The 21,464-nt window shown below is 38.2% G+C and overlaps 1 protein-coding gene across 1 annotated transcript in view; it reads left to right on the forward strand.

The window, feature by feature from the left end:
• The first annotated feature begins 679 nt into the window (after positions 1–679).
• Positions 680–21,464, forward strand: part of spryd3 (SPRY domain containing 3) — a 49,383-nt gene continuing 28,598 nt past the window's right edge. The window contains exons 1-6 of the mRNA XM_084428852.1: positions 680–828; positions 2,046–2,182; positions 7,308–7,383; positions 11,204–11,328; positions 11,570–11,705; positions 14,851–15,039. Coding sequence (XP_084284978.1) covers positions 2,055–2,182; positions 7,308–7,383; positions 11,204–11,328; positions 11,570–11,705; positions 14,851–15,039 — 654 coding nt within the window. The 5' untranslated portion in view covers positions 680–828; positions 2,046–2,054. The remainder of the gene's footprint in view (positions 829–2,045; positions 2,183–7,307; positions 7,384–11,203; positions 11,329–11,569; positions 11,706–14,850; positions 15,040–21,464) is intronic.

Genomic DNA, 21,464 nt, shown 5'->3' on the forward strand with positions numbered 1-21,464 from the left:
CATACGCTTACAGTATTCTACTGCAGTCATTATGAGTCATGATTATAAGGTGCCCTTAGATTGTGCCAAATGTTCTGTAACCCACTTTTCAACTATTTGAGGTGATGAAATGCCAGACCGTTATAGTGGACTGGAAACAGGTATTTATAGTGAATAGAAAATGGAAATAGTTGTGTCAACACTTCATAATGCTACCTCATTACCCTGCTCTCTGGAATACTTGATTCTGATTGGTCAATCACTGTATTCAATGGTCAAATATCTAAGAATAATGCCACTACTCCAGGATGGATGTCTCTCTGATGTCTCTATAAGTAAAATAATCAAATAAATTCAGCTCAAATCAGTGTTTTCTGTCTATTTATTTATTTTGTTAATTAGCTGTGAAATTATGTACAGTCTGGTTTTAATTTAACAAAAATGTGATTAAGGGATGATGTATTTTAAACCCTGATTATTTGCGATAATGAACATCTGACTGTATATTTTCCCTTAAATATTGCCACAATCACAGTCTTTTAAAAAAAAAATTGCATGATTCTGTGATGATACCGTACTGTGCATGTGTCCTCGGCATTTCTTGAAGCCCAGCTTAAAGAAAACAGTCCGACACGCTGCTAAGTTTCTCATTGGCTAAGCGCCTGTCAATCAACTCTGTGACGCATTTCATTGGTGCGCTGCGTTCATTCCTCCACTGACGCCATCCAGGAAGAATCGCTCTCACTTCTGCGAAGTTTGTCAGGTAGCTTAGCTAATGGAGTCGATAGCTAAAAGTAAACACAAGTGGCCTTAGAATGTTATAACGTCTTACCTACTGATGTACATAAGGTACGTATGTGACGTCATCATATTTAGATACGTTACTCTTTAGAGACTGTGGGCATGTAGCGGTTATTGTATTTTATTTCGAGAAGGCCTCAAAGTAGCTAATAATTTGTTAGCTATGCAAGGTGATTAGCAGTGATTGAAACTATACTGCTAACGTTACAGCTAGTGTGAGCGATTGCATCTCTTGTTTAGTAATTATTTCGTTTCTGAATTTTCTTTAAACATACAAATGTAATTTTAATAGTATGCGGTTATAATATAAGTTATATAATACTTTATTTCATCATTTATGTAGTCAGTCTTTACATGTTTAAATACTTTGTATGTGGTGTTTTCCCTGTAGTTTTCTGTCTAACTTGACTGTAAACTGATTATGAAAAACTAATAATATCTGTGATCTGTTGCTAAATGACACGACAATTAACGACAATCTGGAATTTTCCTCTGTCATGTCCTGGATGCATGAATGACAGCTGACACGTTAAATTATCTATTGAGGCCTTTGAGACTCTTAGATAACTTCTCATAGAAGGAATTTATTGCATGCCCATAAAGCTCAAATATGAAAATGAGGCCCTACAATAAAAAATGTTTGTGTGTGACTGATGTAACAGTTGACTCGTTAGATTATAAAGTATTTTGTGCTTAGTGATGTGGGCATTTTTTTAAACCATACCATTGCATTCTCCAGAGTAGGCATTCCCAATGTTTTTTTGTTTTTTTTTGTCAGGTCAGGGGTGCAAAAGTTCCTGGAGGGCCACTGTACTGTAGAGTTTAGCTATGTTGGAAATTATATGACTGTAATTAAAGTGAACCTATGTACATTGTGTTCCCAAATGCACGTTTAGGCTAACTCGCAACACATAGAGGGATTGAGCTTGTGAGAGCGATTTCACTTATTTTCCAATTAAATGTGCAACCCTATTTGTTCACTTTAATTTTATATTCGATTGAATTAGTTAAATATTTGGTTTCCTCACAAACCCAAGAACCTTGCTCTAAAGGTTAAAAAACTAAAAATGAAAACATAGCCTAACCATGTTGGAGGGGTTGAAAAAGGAGTACAAGTCTATATCAAATGTGCACAGGCATTAACGCAGTTTTGTGAACAGCAAGTCTATTATTACTTATTCTTCTCATGTCTTGAATGAATAGCATATCTCAGATCCTCAATCTAAAACCTTTAAACCTTACGCCATCTGTTCTCTGCTCCATAGCTCTCTGAGATGGATGACATCAATTTACACTACAGATTTCTGAACTGGCGCCGCAGGATCAGAGAAATCAGGGAAGTCCGCGCTGTTCGTTATCAAGAGCGATCCAAACGAATGTTGAAGAACGGAGACACGCTAAGGTAGGTTTGCCCAGCGCTTGACCCTTTCCCTGTTCTTTTTTTCCTCTTTGTTTGGAAATCAGCTCCCGGCCTGGAATTCATGTGTTGACCCCCCTAGTTTGTATGGAAAAATTCTGCACTGCTTTTCATTTATCCTTATTTATTTGTTTATTTTGAATTGCACAACCATCCACCCACATCGATATCAGTGAGCTGGGCTTGCGAGCGCAAAGCGCTGGGAGTGCGTGTATTTGAGCCGTAAATCTGTACTAAAGACGTAATCAGCCTTGACCTCACTTATTGAAACAATTATAATTTCTGAGAAAGTTAGTGGCTACTTGTTTTTATTTGATCAGAAAAAAAGATGAAAAGCAAACTTGATCCATCGGAAAAATAAATAGTTCTCCCACATGTGATGTTGTGATTCCTTTTTTTATATTGGAAGTCTCCAGCTTCTTCAGAATTAATTCGTATCACTATGTTTGTCCAGTTTGAGGAGTCAAACAGTGCAAAACATGTGTTCAGTGACTTTAAACGAACAGTTCACGCAAAAATATTAAGGGGTTTGTTAGCCTAGATTTTTAAAACATTTTTCTGTTTTTTTAAAGAATTCTCTTAAGCTCAACAAGGCTGCATTTCTTTGATCAGAAATACAGTAAAAGAAGCAATGTTGTGAAATATTATTACAATTTAAAATAACTGTTTTATATAAAAAAAATGGAAAAATGTATTAATTAAAAATAAATTATTTTTTTGCATCATTACCTTAAGAAATCATTCTAATATGATGATTTGCTGCTCAAGAAACATTCTTTATCATTATCAATTCAGTATCAGTTCAGTGATCAGTGATCAATTCTGCTGCATAATATTTTTTTTAAAACCATGATAGACTTTTTTTTTTTAGGATTTCTTGATCAATAAAAATTTCAAAAGAACAGCATGTAATTGAAATATAATGATATTTTGTGTGACCACCTGGTTATTGCTCTGTTGCAGGACGTATATGTGATTTTGCGAGATAAAACGTGGGACACGCATGAGAGAGATACATTTGCTAATATTATACTATGTAAATATTTATTTACACTCTTTGGAAAGCCTATTTGCCATTACATTGGATAACATGTTTGCGAGATGATCAGATTCTTATTTCACAATACGAGTCATTTTAAATATTTGTGAAATTTCACAATAATCGATATTTCAGCAAAAGGTCCTCAAACATCATTACATAAGACAAGTAAACAGTCATCAATATAATAAGAACAAAGAAACTAATTACAAACAAAAAAGACAAATAAATACAACAGAATGAAAATACAAATTAAATAAAGTGTTTTAAGTTTAACAGGAAGATACTAACAGTGGTATTCAAATAAGTAATAGCCTACAACAAAAATGTAATAATCATATGTAAAATAACACTGCATAGTCTCACTTTACAAATATACTGTAGATTAATCCTTATTAAAGCTACTTAAAGGGCACCTATTATGCCCCTTTCCACAAGATGTAAAATAAGTATCTGATGTCCCCAGTGTGTATGTGAAGTTTTAGCTCAAAATACCCAACAGATCATTTTTTACAGCATGTTTTAATTGTCACTTTTTGGGGCTCAGAAAAACGCGCCGTTTTAGTGTGTATCCCTTTAAATGCAAATGAGCTGTTGCTGCCGGCCCAGAGGGCGGAGCCTCACGAGCTCACACTCCGTCAGGAAAATCTCATCTCACGGAATAATAATATCAAAACACAAACTCTCAGTAGCGGTTAGGGACGCTCCGATCCGATATTTGTATCGGATATCGGCTCCGATATGGAATAAAATTGCATATCGTTACAAAAGAACTTTTGTAACTTTAATAAGGAGTAACCGATATATAATATATAATTTAAAATGTATGCAGTGCAAACTGTTTGATAACTTTATTACATTTCCTACCTGTCAGACAAATATTTAAAAGGTTTTTTAATGGTGATTTATCACAGAAAAAATTGTGTGATTAAGCTAGTTAATTTTTGCAATCGATAAAAATAAATAAAAAAGAAACATGAATAAGTCGTATCCATGTTTTTTTTTTTTTTTTTTGATTGAATATCATGTATTTATTTATGTTAATATCTGCGCAATTAATGTGTATTTAGATGCCTCTGCCATCCAGCACATCCCATAAAGTTAAGAAAGTAATGTTTAAGTCAAGCCTGCCTGATGCCTTTCACAAAAGAATGATCCCAGTCTCTTCCACACAGTGAGGCATACTGTTTATTAGGTAATTCAGCACTGGTTTTATTTTAGTATCGGATCGGTATCGGCCGATACTGAATCCCAGATATCACTCAAAAGATGAGGCGTTAGTTTTACTCCAGAAAATCACTGTAAGAGCTGAATAAACACAGTATAAGAAGTGCGCATTAAAGTCTTATCCATAAACTTTAAAATTAGGCTGCTTATTAGGCTTCTTACTCAACTGTGTACATTCACTTAAGACAAAATGTACGATTTTAGGCGCATACCCGAAGCCCGTTTGATGATCCGCGTTCGACTCTTGACTCGGAGCACGCGCACAGAAAGCCGCCTGGGGAACAGAGTCTCTTTTGCGGCTTAATGCGCTTTTAATAACACTGTTTAATATCAAACGTCCTGCAGTTTTGCAACAGTAGACTGAATTTTACAACACTCACTTATTTGGCTGATTTGAATGTTAAGTTTGGCCATTAAGGGAGAAAATGTGGAATGCGGCAGTGGAACAATAATCGTTTTACCTTGATTATCTTGTTTTCATAATCGTTGGAAGCCAAAATCAAAAATCAGTTACGATTAATCACACAGCCCTACAGTGTAATTTACTCTCCAGGACCTATTCAGTTTGCTAAATATAATAAATTGAGTAACAGGCTAGTTGGTAAAAATCACATTTTATACTAAAGTAGCGACTGGTTTATTATCCTTTATCATTAAATGCATTTTACTGGATTCAGTGCATCCTGGACTTGTATTCTTTGTTGAATCTGGCAGGTTTGATCAGGATGTTCTTATCCAGTATGTGTCTAGATGAAGTCGTGGCTGGTGTAGCTGTAGTTAACATCTTTTGATGAGGTCCAAACTGATTTCTTTGCTCCGTCCACGCAGTCGTCATCTGCGAAAAAAATCCCTCTCTATGATTGCGTTGGTTGGTTATTTTAAACAGCAGTCTCATTTTTTATTATCACATTTCTTATTGTGGTATTGTAACAATACAGACATAATTGAAATGCTTACATTATCCCACTGCTTACGTCTTGCTAAGCTCCCAAGAGGTCAGGTGACAGGGACGGGTGGTCACCTTAATATTATTTAGATTCAAATTAAAGGGTAACTCTCGCCAAAATGCAACCTAGGGCAAACTTTCGTTTAAAAGCAATAATTAGAATGGAAACGGCACCTTAAAGATTGACCGTATTTTCGTTTTCGGTCAAATTGCCTTTTGAATGGGAGTGCTTGGGGCACTTCTATGATAGCATCAAAAATCGCTATTTTAAAAACTCTAAGAAGGCTCGACACAACATGAAACTGTGCTCAATGTATCACCAGGGGCTCTACACATGAACTCGAGCATTGAGAACATTGTTTGTGTACACAGAGTTTACTAGAAAGAAAGATTTTGAACAACTCACTGTCGCTGTGTCCGCCGGCATTTTGACAGTCAAAAACAGTCGATCTCCGAATGCGAAAGAACTGACTCTGAATTTTCTGTGCCTCTGTTTCTTATATGAGGATCCTTTTTCAAATACAAGGTCAATATTCAGGGTTCGTACGGGTGCTTGAAATCCTTGAAAATGCTTGAATTTTGATGTTGTGTTTTCAAGGTTTGAAAAGTGTTTAAATTTTGGATAAAATGCTTGAAATTGTAACTGTATTTCTTTCACAACAAATACCTATCTGACTGAATAGTTAGTTTATTAAATAGAGAAATAAAATGTAGCCCTTCAGATACAGAGCGATTTGCGCTACGCTGGTCTGAACAAAAGTAGGCGCCACAAAGGCGGAGTTTTCATTTTGATTTCTGCGCTTTTTTTGGATGCCCCGTTTTTATTGGCCGCGCGGGTAATCGTCACAGAGCGCAGTGGCAAAAGTTGAACTATTTTTAACTTTGACCGCAGCGTGCACGCAAGCTCGCCAATGCTGCGCTCCGCTTTGGTCGATGCAGCAACAAACGTCTGCAAGCCATTGAAATAAATGGGTGTCATAGCACAGCGGTGATAATGTAATGTTAGTATTGCATGTCCGTTATGGCACGTTCATTTGTTATACACCGATTCAGTGTTGGACAGGTCAGTTTTAACCATTCATTAAATGGAATCCGTTCAAAGGAGTCATTAGTTCGTGAATCGGACGGGTCATAAGCGGACTTGTACGCGTTGTGTGATTATCCCGGCAGTTTAGGACATCGCACAAGATTTGTCAACACAGAAAACATTTCATCATTGGAAAAGTATTTTTTTTATTTTAATAAAAAAAAAAATTATGTCAGCTGAATGGGCGGAACGCCCCCCTTTTTTTTAGCACAATAGCGCAATATGTGGCGGCCGGTGTTGATTCTGTGGCGCACCGCCACGAATTAGTCTGGGAATATGTGTGGGAAACACTGAAGGTTGAGGATGGCCTTATGCAATATTTAAACTGTTGTACACAAACAATGTTCTCAATGCTCGAGTTCACGTGTAGAGCCCCTGGTGATACTTCCAGCACAGTTTCATGTTGTGTCGAGCCGCCTTAGTGTTTTAAAAATAGCGATTTTTGATGCTATCATAGTCGTGCCCCAAGCACTCCCATTCAAAAGGCAATTTGACCGAAAACGAAAATACGGTCAAACTTAAAAGTGCCGTTTCCATTCTAATTATGCTTTTAAACGAAAGTTTGCCTCGGGTAGATTAACAAAAAGAACCCTAGGTTGCATTTTGGCGAGAGTTACCCTTTAAGATGTGGAAGAGGTTATAACAGTCTCCAAAAGAAGCTCTCAGCCATATCAGTGTGAAACATGTAGAAACACAACTGAACCTGATTTCAGCAGCTAGTCCACTAATCACTGGCCATTTTAATAACGTACCTATAGCAACAGTGCTCTGGTTATTAAAGATTAAGCTTTTTATTACTTCCCTGCTGTAGTTACCAAGGGAACTCTGATGAAGTTGGCTGCTACGTGGCTCCACGCCCCTTATCAAAAGGAAACTGTTACTTCGAGGTAAGAAGCACACCTATGTTGTCGGGTTGCTAAAAACATTAGAATCATTTCAACATCCTTTCTGTTGCCTTTGTTAAGAAAAACAGTAACATACGTACTAATAACTTTTTTTGTAACTGTATGCTCGGAGATGTCGAGTTATTTCAACTTTTTTAAACCAGTGTTTTCAATTTCATTATGATTTTGTAGATGTCTTATTCTGTAGTCAGTTCTATAAATTTTTTTATGTTTTTAATTTTCCAAATGTTTGTCTTGCATCTGGTCTTTGATTATCTGCCTTTTCACATGCCATTTTTCATAACATTTCTGCAAAGAAAATAAGCTTTCTAAAGTGAATGCTGTTTGGAAATCTTAATAATGAAGATCTAATATGACACATTGACACTTTTATGTCTTTTTGTCTCTGAATTTTTGTTACTGTCTATTGTAGATGACTTCAGACAGGATTAGTTTTCTAAATGACATTTGAGTTTTTACATTGGATGATTTCATTATCTGATTTGGACAGGATTTATAAGGTGGGAGTGAAGCAAGGTTGTGTGCGCTTGAATGAGTTAAAAATCACTTACAAATTCATAGTCGTCAACAACGAATTTCAAGATCTCCTAGTCGTTTAGACAGCTCACAGACTAGTCTGTTTTTAAAATGTTTAATGCTTCCTGTGTCCCTCCACGTCAAAATAGACACTGCCCTTTGAGTTGATGTACTCCGATATTACTGCTGCCTCTCTAGCAACTTTGCTATAAAATACACAGTTTGAAAAAGAAGCTCCCAGGTGATTTAGTACCGGAAAACTTGCAGGGATTGGGCTATAAATTAGTCTTTGGGAGAGGGCAAGCGTGATTTAATTTATGGAGCTCAGTAGAAGCCGTCTGGTTGTGTATCTGAGGAGGGAGACAGCTCTGATGGGTTTTCTGCTGCTGGCAGATTGAGCTGGTGTGATGAACTTCCTCTCTGGGGGATTGGAGCGGGAAAGTAACACCCTGTACGTTACCCTGATGAGTCCTTCATACAGCCAGTGTTTTTTGTGTCATAGTTTGAATTTGGTAAATATTTTGTCATATTGATTCATTTTTGTCCTTTTTAGGCCATTTAAAATGCATATAATTCTAATTGCTGAAAATAATAAATTACTATGCATTAATTTAAACTTGTACTAAACATACTTTTATCAACATAAACGTATGTAGTATTAGCTACTTGTTTTAGAGACCGTTTAGGATATTGTATTATATTCATCATGCTATGTTGTGGGAGTGACTCCACAACGAGAGGTGTGCATTTAGACTATTTAATAATGTAATATTTAAAGTATTAGTTCACCCAAAAATGAAAATTCTGTCATCATTTTCTCACGCCCTTGTCGTTCCATCCAAACCTGTAAGATTTTCGTTCATCTTCGGAACACAAATGAAGATGATTTTAATGAAATTGAGAGATTTCTGTCCCTCCATCGTCAGCTACGCAACTACCACTTTGATGCTTCAAGAAGTTCATAAAGAGATGCATAAATGAATTGAGCGGTTTAGTCAAAATTTTCGGAAGAGACTCGATCACTTTATACACTGAACAGACTGAATTTAGGCTTTTATTCACATTTTAACATTGATCAGTGAACATAAACAGAAGCTCAACTGAACCTGCTTGACACACGAGAACAAACCTCATTGGTTCTTGAGGAAGGTCAAACATGATGCGTAACATATGAGAATAAACCTCATTGGTTCTCGCACGTCAAGCAAACATGCTTGAGCTTCTGTTTACCACAACTGATGTGTGTTGATGAATGTTTACATGTGAATAAAAGCCCTAAATTCAGTCTGTTCATCATATAAAGCGATCAAGTCTCTTCAGAAAATTTGGACTAAACTGCGCAATTCATATTGATTAGTTTTACGATCTCTTTATGAACTTTTTGAAGCGTCAAAGTGGTAGTTGCGTAGACTGTCAATGGAGGGACAGAAATCTCTCAGATTTCTTCAAAAAGTTCATCATTTGTGTTACGAAGATGAGCGAAAGTCTTGCGGGTTTGGAACGACACAAAGGGTGAGTAATAAATGACAGAATTTTCATTTTTGCGTGAACTAACCCATTTAGTTGAATTAATTTCGTAACACTTTAAAGTAAAATTAATTGTCACAATGCTTTTTTTGCCTTTTCTTCATTTTCATCAGTTAAATAGTCCATCCATGACTGGTTGATTTTGAAAATATGTATTTTTGCACATCCTCCTTGTTGTCTCCCTAAATCTAGGAGTGTTTAGTTTGGTTCTGCCCAGCTTTGAAGGAATTATTGAGGCTGCAACATTTATTCTAATTTAATAATAACGTTGGCTTGTAAAAAAAGGCTATTTCTTAAAGCAGATGTCTCAAACTAAACTGTATTGCAATCTTATTGACCAAAAGCGTCACTCCATGCGTGAGTGTGCACCCTGGGAATATCTGCAGTCAGTAGAAATGAATGTGACATCTGCAGCAGTGAGCTATGAGTAATCAATAAAGAACTCGCTCTTGCTTTATTCGCTCTACATCACCTGATTGTGACGCAGAATCATTCAGATTTGCAAAGTCTGGGAACTTTTTTTCTTCTTCTTTTCCGTAAAGGTCATCTGCCAGTCGGGATATGCGTCAGCGTCGTCCTCATGTTTCCTTATTACTCTTTCACAGGGGTTTCATTTTAGCCCCTGTGGGCAGGGAAGCCAACGCTCCATCACAATTGGACTGTGTTGCTGCACCTTCACCGCCTATTTCAACATTGAAGTGCCATACAGTGATTAACCCCTGCTCTGTTTTCTCAGTGTGCTCACATGTGCATGTGCAAATCAATTTTGTCCTTAGTCAAGTGGAAATATCTCTATTAGTGCAATTGATTATTTTGCCTGGAGCTTCAACGTGGAATTTTGTAGCCACAAGGTTCATGGCACGGTTCTTTGTTGAAGTTGCGGTAATATAATTGAGTGCCCTTAAATTAATCATTGTGCAGCTTTGAATTTACAGCAGAAAAGGCTTGGAACCAGCAGCAAGCATTCGTATATAGGCTTATCAGGATTTACGGTAGCACTATAATGCTTGGAAAGCAAATCCTCGAAAGAAACGACAAGAAGATGAGGAAACTTGGACTTAAACCTCTTGGAAGTGGTGGGGTTGCTTTCTAAGTCCGTTTGTGGTTTTGGATGAGTGTGCCGAGTTAAGTTTAGTTTGTGGTGCAATAACTGGATTAATTTGTCTATGCTTGCCCCTTCCAAGGGTACGGCTACAACAGTTGAGTCATGCGTGGCAGGAGTAATCCGTCTTTTTTACATGATAGTCCCTCAAAATCAACAAATCCAATTCCATGTGGAATTTTCAATAAAACTAATCGCTTGGTCTGTCTGAAAACTTGATTAACGAGCATGAGAAAATTAACAAATGGGCTTTGGCAGTTACTACTACATTGCATAGCTGTATGTTGGAAATTTACTAGCGTTGAGGAGGTTGCAGAGGAGAGGGTGTGGAAGTTGTTCGGAGATGCTTTGCATACAAGGGAGAGATAAGTAGTAGCCGAGACGTTAAAATTCTTAATAACAGGTTACCTGACATTTCCATCCTGTGACTCAGCCGAACGCTTCTTGTTAACTCTTGATTCCTACAGCGTCTGTTATTTTGTAATCAGTGCTGCTCATGACGCACATAACCGTTGGCATTTGCTTAGAAGTCCCTGAAAGACATCTTTTGCCCTTTAGTCATTTAAAAATAAACTGTCATAAAAAACAGAATTGCTCAGCTGTACTGCACATATACTGAAGCTCATGTGTTTTTAATGGTTTTTATGATATTTCAAGGTGACCATTATGGATACTGGAGTGAGAGGGACGATTGCTGTCGGGCTGGTTCCTCAATATTACAAACTTGACCATCAGCCCGGCTGGCTTCCGCACTCAATTGCTTACCATGCTGATGATGGGAAGTAAGTTCACATTAAGAGTTGGTACTTATTTTTTATTTATTTAGAAAATGCCTACTTTTGCTGTTGTGTCAATATACTGCAATATTTTGCAATATTTATAATTTAATGCTTTTGTCGTTAACCAAAATGCGTTAGTTTGTAAACTTTGTTTTGTTGGTTACCTTTTTATTAAAGATCACTTCCTCTTTCCATTTACCTTTCCAGTTTATAAGTCATAAATGACTATCTCTCCTTTTCACAGGCTGTACAACGGCAACCCTGTCGGTCAGCAATTCGGTCCTAAATGTAACCGGGGGGACCGCATCGGTTGCGGAATCTATGCAGACACTTTTGATGCCGGACTCATCACTGTGTTCTTCACAAAGAATGGCAAGGAGGTGAGTCTCCATGCCATGGTACTGAAGTCACAGAACAGTAATGTTGTCAAAATGTTTCGATACATATCGATCCTTAAATATCTGGTTCCAATACTCATTTCCAGCAGTGTGGATACACCGATACCAGTTGTGCATTCCCACTTTCTCTTTTCTTTACAGAGTTAACTCTCTATTGCACATAATTTTACTAATTCCTGCAGGTTTCCCGAATACACATAATTTTCTTGGCTTATTGCTCTTAAACGGCCAAATACACTCAAAATTATGTAAAATGCCCATCTTTGCAAGTATTTATGTAAACTAGGGATGGGACTTTTTCTCGACAAAACGACCGACATTCGACACATGCTCCACTCGACAAAAAAAATAGAGTGTCGACATGTCGAGGGGGCGGGGCTTGTGGGATTTCCAAATTGCATTTTTTTTTTTTTTTGGCTTTTAATTTATTACATTTCCTCGGTTACTTTAACCTCGGTTCCCTGAGAGATAAGGGAACGAGTATTGCGTTGCAAACGCTATGAGAAAACTCCTTTTCTCGAGAAAAGAACGACCATGGTGTGTAAACAGAAGCAGCAGCGGAAATATGCACGATCCGCGAGTGCTGAAGACGTTCTGCACGGCTTTGATGGGTGCGCAGGAGGACACAAATGGGCGGCGACAGCTTCTTACAGTGGCGGGAGCTTTTTCCTCAGCGCCGTCAACAGAAAGAGCGTTAACTGTAGGTACGTACACACACCGCCGCCGACTTGAGCTGCAAAGAAGCTCTGGCCGCCCTGTCAAGGACGCTTGTCAAAAAGTACGGGGAAGCTTGACCGCTCTGAATGGTGAGTGCGCGCGCGCGCGGCCGGGACTCGCTCTCTCTCTCTGCTCGTGCGTGCGCGCTTAAAATTTCATATTTTGTTATGAACATTCACCCGCCAGTGTGGCGGATAGCCTTTTGAGATTTACTCGCCAAACAGAAAATCTACCCGCATTTGGCGCTTGGCGGGTGTTAATTTCGGACCCTGATGTAGAATATTTTCCACCCTCCGCATTGCTGCTGCTCTTTAAAAAAAAAAGAAAAAAAAGGCCGACAATCCGACAAAAAGTCGACACATGGGCCTCGACAGTCGATTTCCCAAATCCCGTGTCGTTCCCATCCCTAATGTAAACACAATCAGTTATCTTAAGTGAATGTAAACATGCAAACAAAGAAAACATGTATAACAGTACATTCAGCCTTAAAGTGACAGAAGCCTAATAATACTACTGCAGTTTGTGTCATTAATGTTAATCAAACAACAAAAGAAAAAGAAAGGATTCATGTGTATTTAATTTTTACAAAGAAGACTATCCAGTGTTATTTTACATTTAACTACTCCGTGCAAGGTCCTGCGACAGAAACTGAATAGACTTTTTGAGGGTCAGTGTTCCAAACAAAAAGAAGGGGGGTGTTATTTGTTCTTATTTTGTAAATTAAATTTGAAGTTTAAAGATCAAGCTTCCTTGTGCTGCATGTAAGCTATTTCAAATACATTGAGTGAGCAAACATTTAGGTGAGATAATTGTAATGGTAATTGATCAATATTTGTATGTGACTAAAAGCCTACATTAAAATTATGTAAAATAATATAAAGCGACCGTGTCTCTTCAGAAGACTTGGGTTAAACCACTCCATTCATATTCATTTGAAGCTTAAAATTGATTTCCTAGACTTTCAATGGTTGGACCATAGACTGTAAAACAATATGGACGACGCCCCTTCGCTCTTTTCCATTGGTGAGAAGTGAAGCCTCCAGTGTCCCGATATGGTGCTGACATCTTGGGGTTTGAGTCTGTGCAGTAGCGATTTCGGGACCAGACCTGCGCAGTAGTTGAGCAGGAAGTAAAGCCGCGAAATCAAGGCCCCGCCTTCACTCTCGGTGTGAAATAATTAATTATAGAAATTTAGATATTAAATTTAAAGCTCCAATCTCCTCAGTCCTCCGAAGATCCCCAAAAAAAAGTCTGTTGGTGCTTCAGTGACTACTTCGCTCAGAGAACCTGTCAATCACAGCTGTCAATCATGACGTCACGCCACCGTTTTTATAGCATCAAATAACTAACTAAAAACAAACTTATTTTAAAAACAAACACTTGAATTTACATCAGCGTGATTTAAAAACTACAGTAAATGACAGAAACCACCTTCGGAAAAAAGATATTTGAAGTGTAATTAAATTGTTTAGTTGGTCTCAAGTCCCGTTGAATAACACGGGGAGGCGGGGTTTATGACCTATACTAGGACCAGTCACCGTCCAAGAGTTAGAAATTCCAGTATGGTGACAACACTACAGCACAGTCACTCTGATGCACACTACTGTTCAAAATTTTGGTTCAATAAGATTTTTCTATGTGCAAGAAATGATTAAACTTTCTGTTCATCAAATAATCCTGAAAAAGTAGCACAACTGTTTTCAGCTGATAACAATAAGAAGTGTTTCTTGAGCAGCAAATCAACATATTAGAATGATTTCTGAAAGATCATGTGACACTGAAGACTGTAGTAATGATGCTGAAAACTTAGCTTTGCATCACAGGAATAAATCACATCTGGTAATATTTTAGAAAACAGTCATTTTAAATTCACAATATTATTGTTTTTACTGTATTTTTGATCAAATAGATACATTAAGATTCATACTGGCATATCACCGTGTGATATATGTATAGGTAATATATCATAAACTATTATAATGTCAAGTTGAATAAATGCATTTACAGTGTTAAACACAGTTAATTAAGTACAATTGTAAACTTTAACAGCACTATGTAAATATAATCAGACACCATATATTTACGCATTCTTTCACAAATTACATAACATCTACATCAAACTATGAATTCTATGTACCATTGTGTGTAATGGTTTTGTTTATTACTCCATTATAGTGGTTACAAGAATCTGTAGAGCTGAAGTCTTTGAACACACAATAGTCTAGTCTTCTAATTGAGGGTTGTTTTCTGATGACTGGTTTTCCTGCAGGCCTGATAGAAGGACCAGGAGTGATACAGACATCATTTCAATGAGCAGTCTTTATTCTCAGTTATAATGTGCTGTAAAATAGTGGTTAGCTTTATGGAATGCTTTAACAGAGCTCTCTTTATGTGTATGTGTGAATGGAAGGTGGGGTCAGTGGTGGTGCCGGTGGCTCCAGATGGGCTTTTCCCTGCCATTGGCATGCACTCCCTCGGCGAAGAGGTACGGTTGGACCTGCAGGCGGAATGGGGTTCAGAGGAGGAGGACAGCGTCATGATGGTGGACAGCCATGAGGATGAATGGGCACGCCTGTATGATGTCAGAGTCAGCGGCACGGTGAGTGTGGGGGGGCTATCGAAAACCAGACCAAATGTGTAGCCAATTAGTTTCAGAATCATTTTTTAATCTACAGGCCCTTGGAAAGTGTGACTGGTTGAGTGCAAGCATGGTGAAAGACTCTAAAGTAAACCATATTTTACACTGGGTTAATGGGAAGTCATATATGTTAGGAATTAGTGGTGCTTGCTAAGGCAAGAATGACGATTGCTGTTGCCATATGTAGGGTTAGGGATTGTAACAGGCCTCAAATCTCAAGTACTGAACCTTGGTGCATGACTCGACAATAAGGACTGCCCGATGGCCCGGGGTCGGTCAGCGTGAAAGGCACTCGGACCAGTTGACGGAACAGTCACTTGCCCGATCGGGCCAGTGCTGCATCTTCACGGAAGTTTATAATTTGTGCATTTTTAAGCCTTGCCAATTTAAATATTCAAGTGCATGTAGATGTGAAAGTACCTGGGTCTCTCAGTTTGGTACTCGCGCGCAGAATGATACGTTTCCAAAGTCCAAAGTGTGCGCCCAGAACGCTGTGTGACGCACCTCACAGAATACTCTTTCAACATTCAACATTAACATGTGAGATAAGATGCATGTGTGATGGCATATTGGGTCCGCGCAGCTCTTAAAGTGACAGCAGCCTATATTCCTGCTGCTGTCTGTTTTTATACGTTAATCAAACAAAAGACAGAAAAAAATCGCTCACTGCTCTTGACTGAATAACTGTAATTAGGGTTAATCTATATTTATACAGTGAAGAAGACTATGCAGTGATATTTTACATTTGTTTACCATTTCTGTACCTGAAAATCTAATTTAGACCTACATGAAAAACCTGTAAAGAACTGTTTATTTAAAGGGATGGTTCGGAGTAAAATCAGCCTTTGCACCATGATCTCGAGCCAAAGAATTTAATTTGTATATGTTTGTTCTGTTGTATTTATTCGTGCTGTTGCTCGTAATTTGATTATTTGTTCTTATTTTATTTCTGACGGCATGTAACAATATTTAACATTTAAATGAGTTTGGCTAGTAGTTTTTTGTGTCATAACCTTATTTATTAAAGGTCCCGTTCTATGTGATCCCATGTTTCAAACTTTAGTTAGTGTGTAATGTTGTTGTTAGAGTATAAATAATATCTGTAAAATTATAAAGCTCAAAGTTCAATGCCAAGCGAGATATTTTATTTAACAGAAGTTGACTACAAAAAATGGCTGGATTGGACTACACCCCTCTACATCCTGCTTTAGTGATGTCACTAGAACCGTAACCTCCGCCCACAGGAACACAGGCGTATTGATGGCGAAATGTCAACAGACGTGGTTGATGTTTATCTATAATCGGATACCGCAAAAGTTTAAATCGAAGTTGTTAGTTTGCTCTGTCCATTTCACCACGGACTGTTTTTCTAACCTGGAATAATATCAAGCAGACTTCTCTCAGCGTTTCATTTCAACTATATTCCAGCAAGCGGTAAGTAGTGATTTAATATGGAAGTAGCGATCACTCTTCACATCGTTCGTTTCTCTTAGTAGGATGAAAATAATCTTACTTAAACTGTGATTAATATACAGAAAGTGATCAAAGAACAATCCCTTTCCAATCGCCCAAGCTATCAATCACACAGCGCGAGTTTATCTGGACACTTGCCAAAACTCGTTATGAAATCAATGACGCTGTTACACTGCACAACGAAGCTCTTACTGTATTTATCATGTTTGCATTGGTGAAATCATTAGTGAGTGCAGAAACTGCGTTGCAATGATAAGATCTTTCACGCGATCAACAGGCTGTCATCTGCTCAATGCTCATAACTGCAACCTTTTATGTGATTGAAATAGATCTAAATACTTAAAAAACTTCTCACGATTCGTTAATCCAGATAGCTGTAATAGTAAAAACGTATAATAGCTGTAATAGTAAAAGTTTTCCAGATAGTTCCACATTTAATGCCAGATATTTCATATGCAAGCATGTCAGCCAATCACAGCAGAGGGCGTTTACACTGAAGTCTCACAGCAGACACGCCCCTTCAAACAGAGTGTTCAAACCAGGGAATGAAATCAGGCTAGGAAATATGCCTTTTATTTCTAAATTATAAAAAATTTTGATCTAAAAAACATACTAACATTATAAGGGCACCCCTGGAAACATTATTAAATAATAAAAATAATCCATGGAATGGGACCTTTAAGGTTACATGGATCAAAAACAACTAAAACAATTAACAACTAGGCCTATTTTATTTTAGTAATTCTTTTTATTTATAACTTTTTTTTGTGGTGGTGCCAGACCAGTTGAAAAAATCCCTCGCGTTGATCCCTGATTGATGTGGAACTAATCCTGCAACATTTGCGTGGACATGAATGATGACGTTTTGCGGCTAGTTTCTAAGCAGTTGAATGTACAGTTTCTGCATGGTGTATGATGAAGCTGGCTCATTGATTTGCAATGAAAGAGGAATATGAGCCATATCTAGAGACTTTTTGGTGGCATGTTTTGCACAGAGAAGTACCAGCCACATTTGCAATACCATGTTACTGCACTATATCCACAGTTGCTAATAAAACGTCCCAAAATAGCTTATTTCTTAGCGCCAATTACATGGCGTTGCACTCCACCACATATTTACATGGCAGTGAAGTCAACCAGAGCACCATGACCTGTTTTCCTGGTAAGAGAGGATAATGGCCATTGCCGTAGAGTTCTGATTACCACCCACGTTTGCTTTTACCTGGAAAATCAAGTCCTGCTATTTTTGTTCAGATTCTTGTTAACATTTTGGGGTCAGTAATTTTTTACCCCCGGTTTCTCAGACAAGGCTTAAGCATAGTCCCAGTCTAAAATGCACAATTGAGCTGTTTTGTTGTGTGTTAAGATGCACACCAGTAATGTTTTTTTCTAAGGCATGTTTATTAAAGCTACTTAAATGCCCTATTTAAGCTAAAGCCTAATCCTGGCTTAATCAAAGCCCTGTCTGTGAAACCAGGCCTTAATGTTTTTAAAGTCTCTTATGCTCACCAAAGCTGAATTTATTCGATAAATGTTATGAAATGTTGTTACAAATAACTGTTCTATTTTAATGTATTTCAATGTATTTAAAAACAAATATTTTCAGCAGTCATTACTCCACTCTTCAGTGTCATGTGATCCTTTAAAAAAATATATTATTATCAATTTTGAAAACAGTTAAAAGTTTTTGACAGAACTGCTAAATATGTTTGTGGAAACCATGAAAATAGAAATATTTTAAACCATTATAAATGTCTTCACTCTCACTTTTGATTAATTTTAATGTATCTTTGTTAAACAAAAGCATACATTTAAAAAAAAATAAAAAAAATAATACTGACCCCAGACTTTTGAATGATAGTGTTATTGCGATAAATAAGGTCTGTGTTCTCAGCACTCTTTTAGTGTTACTTTGATGTAATCCTTGCTTGAAGTATTTTGAGTCATCATACCTCACAGGTTTGCCCCAATAAATTCTGACATGAATGATGTGAATCCAAAAACCACACATTACTTTACTTCCTGTCAGCCATTTACTAAGTTGACATTATCATTCTTAGAAAAAAAAAAGAAACACCTGGAGGAACACAGTGATAGAAGAGTCTGCCGAACTCAAGCGTGTGTGCTGTTGTGACTGAGTGGAGGGAATTGCTTGCTGGAGGCAACGTTTTTTCACCCATAATTCCTCAGAGTAGTGTTTAGATAAAGTTAAAAGGAACAAGCAGTCTTGTGTTCGGGTTGGTTATGGAGTAAAAACCTCACAATAGAGTGAGACTCTGGGATCCAAGAGACCAAAAAGTGGAGGGTACAGATGTTCTTCTAGGAAAGGATTGTGCGCCCATCATGCTCACCTTCCCATCTGATGCCCTGGACCTTCTGAGGCACATGAATGCTATACTGAGGTCATGAAAGCATACAGCATAAAGTGCCGCACTGTCGTTATGCTTTACTGGGCTGATGGCACGAACCGGGCAGCGTAGGCCAGAACTGGCACTAGACCAGCTTGTAAAAACTCAATAAGAGGACTTACGGGGTGCCAAGGAATCTTTTTGCCTGTTTAAAATGTGGTTGAAGGTTTTCTCAGCTGTGTGCCTTCTCTGTGAGTCCTGTTGGCTTGGCGAGAAGGTGTCCCAAGACTTATAGACTCTGCTGATAAGGGCATGTTTTGACAAGATGGAACCAAGTCCTAATGCCCCATGGTTTAGTTTCCACATTAGTCAGCATCAAGTAAGTTTCTTTGAGATTGGCGATCTCCCTACAAGATAGATTTTGTGCAGAGCACTCCTCGCCATCAGCAGTATGCTAATAGCCTGAGGTTCGTCAGGCAGCTTTTGACGATACTCATCTCCTAGTCTTAGGGCACGATCTAATGTAAACCAAAACTTAAAGTGTTCTTTAGCAATCTGTCACAAGAGTCCATTTTGTGGTCTGTCTCTGACGGATCCAACATACTGTCTGCATTTTTCAGAACTCCTCCAGTCATTCCTTCCATATATGGAGCAGTTCTTGTCTTTCGGTGATAGTTTCTAGTAGGAACACATTCTCATTCTGTGGTAAAATGAATTCGAAATGTCTGTCTTTCAGTAAGCCTTTTGGAAAAACAAGTATATCAGTATAGATATCAACATCAGTATCTTTGTTAAACCATCTTTGTTTATTTATCAAACAACGCCAGCTGAGTTTTACGAACTTTTACGTGATGTCACCGTAGAACTATGCAGTGAATTTATTACAGGGACAAACCTTAAACGACCTGGGTAAAGGTAAAGGAGAAATTCACCCAATGATGGAAGCTCTGTCATCATTTAATCTCTTTGGAATACAAAATGAGACATTAGCACATTTGCTCATTTATAGTTGGTGTGTCATCCTGGGATTGACGTCAATGGCACCAAACCCTATTGGTCCTATTGGTGATTGTGACATGGTAAGAATGAACATGCAAAACTGGAAATTAGCATTTTAGGACATCACCTTAAATAAAAGAAAGTCATACAGGTTTGGAATAACACAATGGGTGAGTAAATGATGACAGAGTTTTCATTTATTGGGGAATCATCCCTTTAATGCCTGGTTCAGATTACACAATTTTTTTGTCTGTTACGATAGTCACTGTGTCAGATTACACGAATTTGACTCCTAAAAATCTTGTCATGTCGTGGACAAGAAACATGTCAGACTACACGTTGCTTTACGACCAGTCATCGCGAGCCGTCTCACACACATTCACTCGCACATATATGTACACACGCACTCACTCACACACACACACACTCACGCTCACTCACTCACTCACTCTCGCTTGCGCACACACACACTCTTGCACACACACACACACACAATCACACTCACTCACTCACTCACTCGCGCACACTCACTCTCGCTCACACACACACACACACACACACACACACACACACACACACACACACACACACACACACACACACACTCGCTCACTCACTCTCGCGCACACACACACACACACTCTCGCGCACACATACACAATCACACACACACACTCGCTCACTCACTCGCGCACGCACACACACACACACCCACTCATTCACTCTTGATGGAACCTGTCATGGAGGACCGTTAAAAAATTAAACATGCTAGTCTTTTTATCGTGATGTCGTGAAGCATCGCAGACAGAGTAGGTTGTCGCCCACTATGACACACTATACGAGATGAAACGATCGAATCTTGCGTCCCGACGGCCGTTGTCGTTACGAATCCCCACGACACCCTACGTCAAACGGATCGTGCCAAAATCGGGCTAAAATCATGTAATCTGAACCAGGCATAAGTGCTCTTGCAGAAGTGCCGGCAGATCTGATTACAGTAGCACTAATTTGCTCTGTTCTTCTACTGTTCACGTTTACATTCATTACAATCACAGGGCCACCCCTGTTTAGATGAGAAAATATCGCATTCTGACACGCTGCTAACCGCCGTCATAGTGTTCACAAACACTCCTTGATTTTTTTTTTTTTTTTTTTTTACTGTCTATGGTTTGTCATTCGTCTTCATGCATGTGATAACATGGAACTATTTTGATGTGCGAAATAGTGTGATTCACAGTTATAATAGATTGTGCGAGATGTCTCTTACAACAGCTCATCATGGCCTTTACTTCCTCTGAGTGCCCACATAGCTACAGTAAACTTTATAACCTGTAGTTGATGAAAATGTAATGCAATGCACTTACTGCTTCAGATGCGGCCGTTCTAATGACGGACTGGTCAAAAACCTTGTAACTTAACTTTTGGTAAAATGTTAGTAATATTGATGACACATGCAAATGTCTGACCATATATAAAGCCGCAATATCAACTTAGGCAACACAGGGTTAAAACATTTTTAAAGAATTTTTTCCATTTCCTGGAAAGTTAGGGTTAGGGTTAGGACAA

The sequence above is a fragment of the Rutilus rutilus genome (genome assembly GCF_951802725.1).
Source record: "Rutilus rutilus genome assembly, chromosome: 13".
Classification (NCBI taxonomy): domain Eukaryota; kingdom Metazoa; phylum Chordata; class Actinopteri; order Cypriniformes; family Leuciscidae; genus Rutilus; species Rutilus rutilus.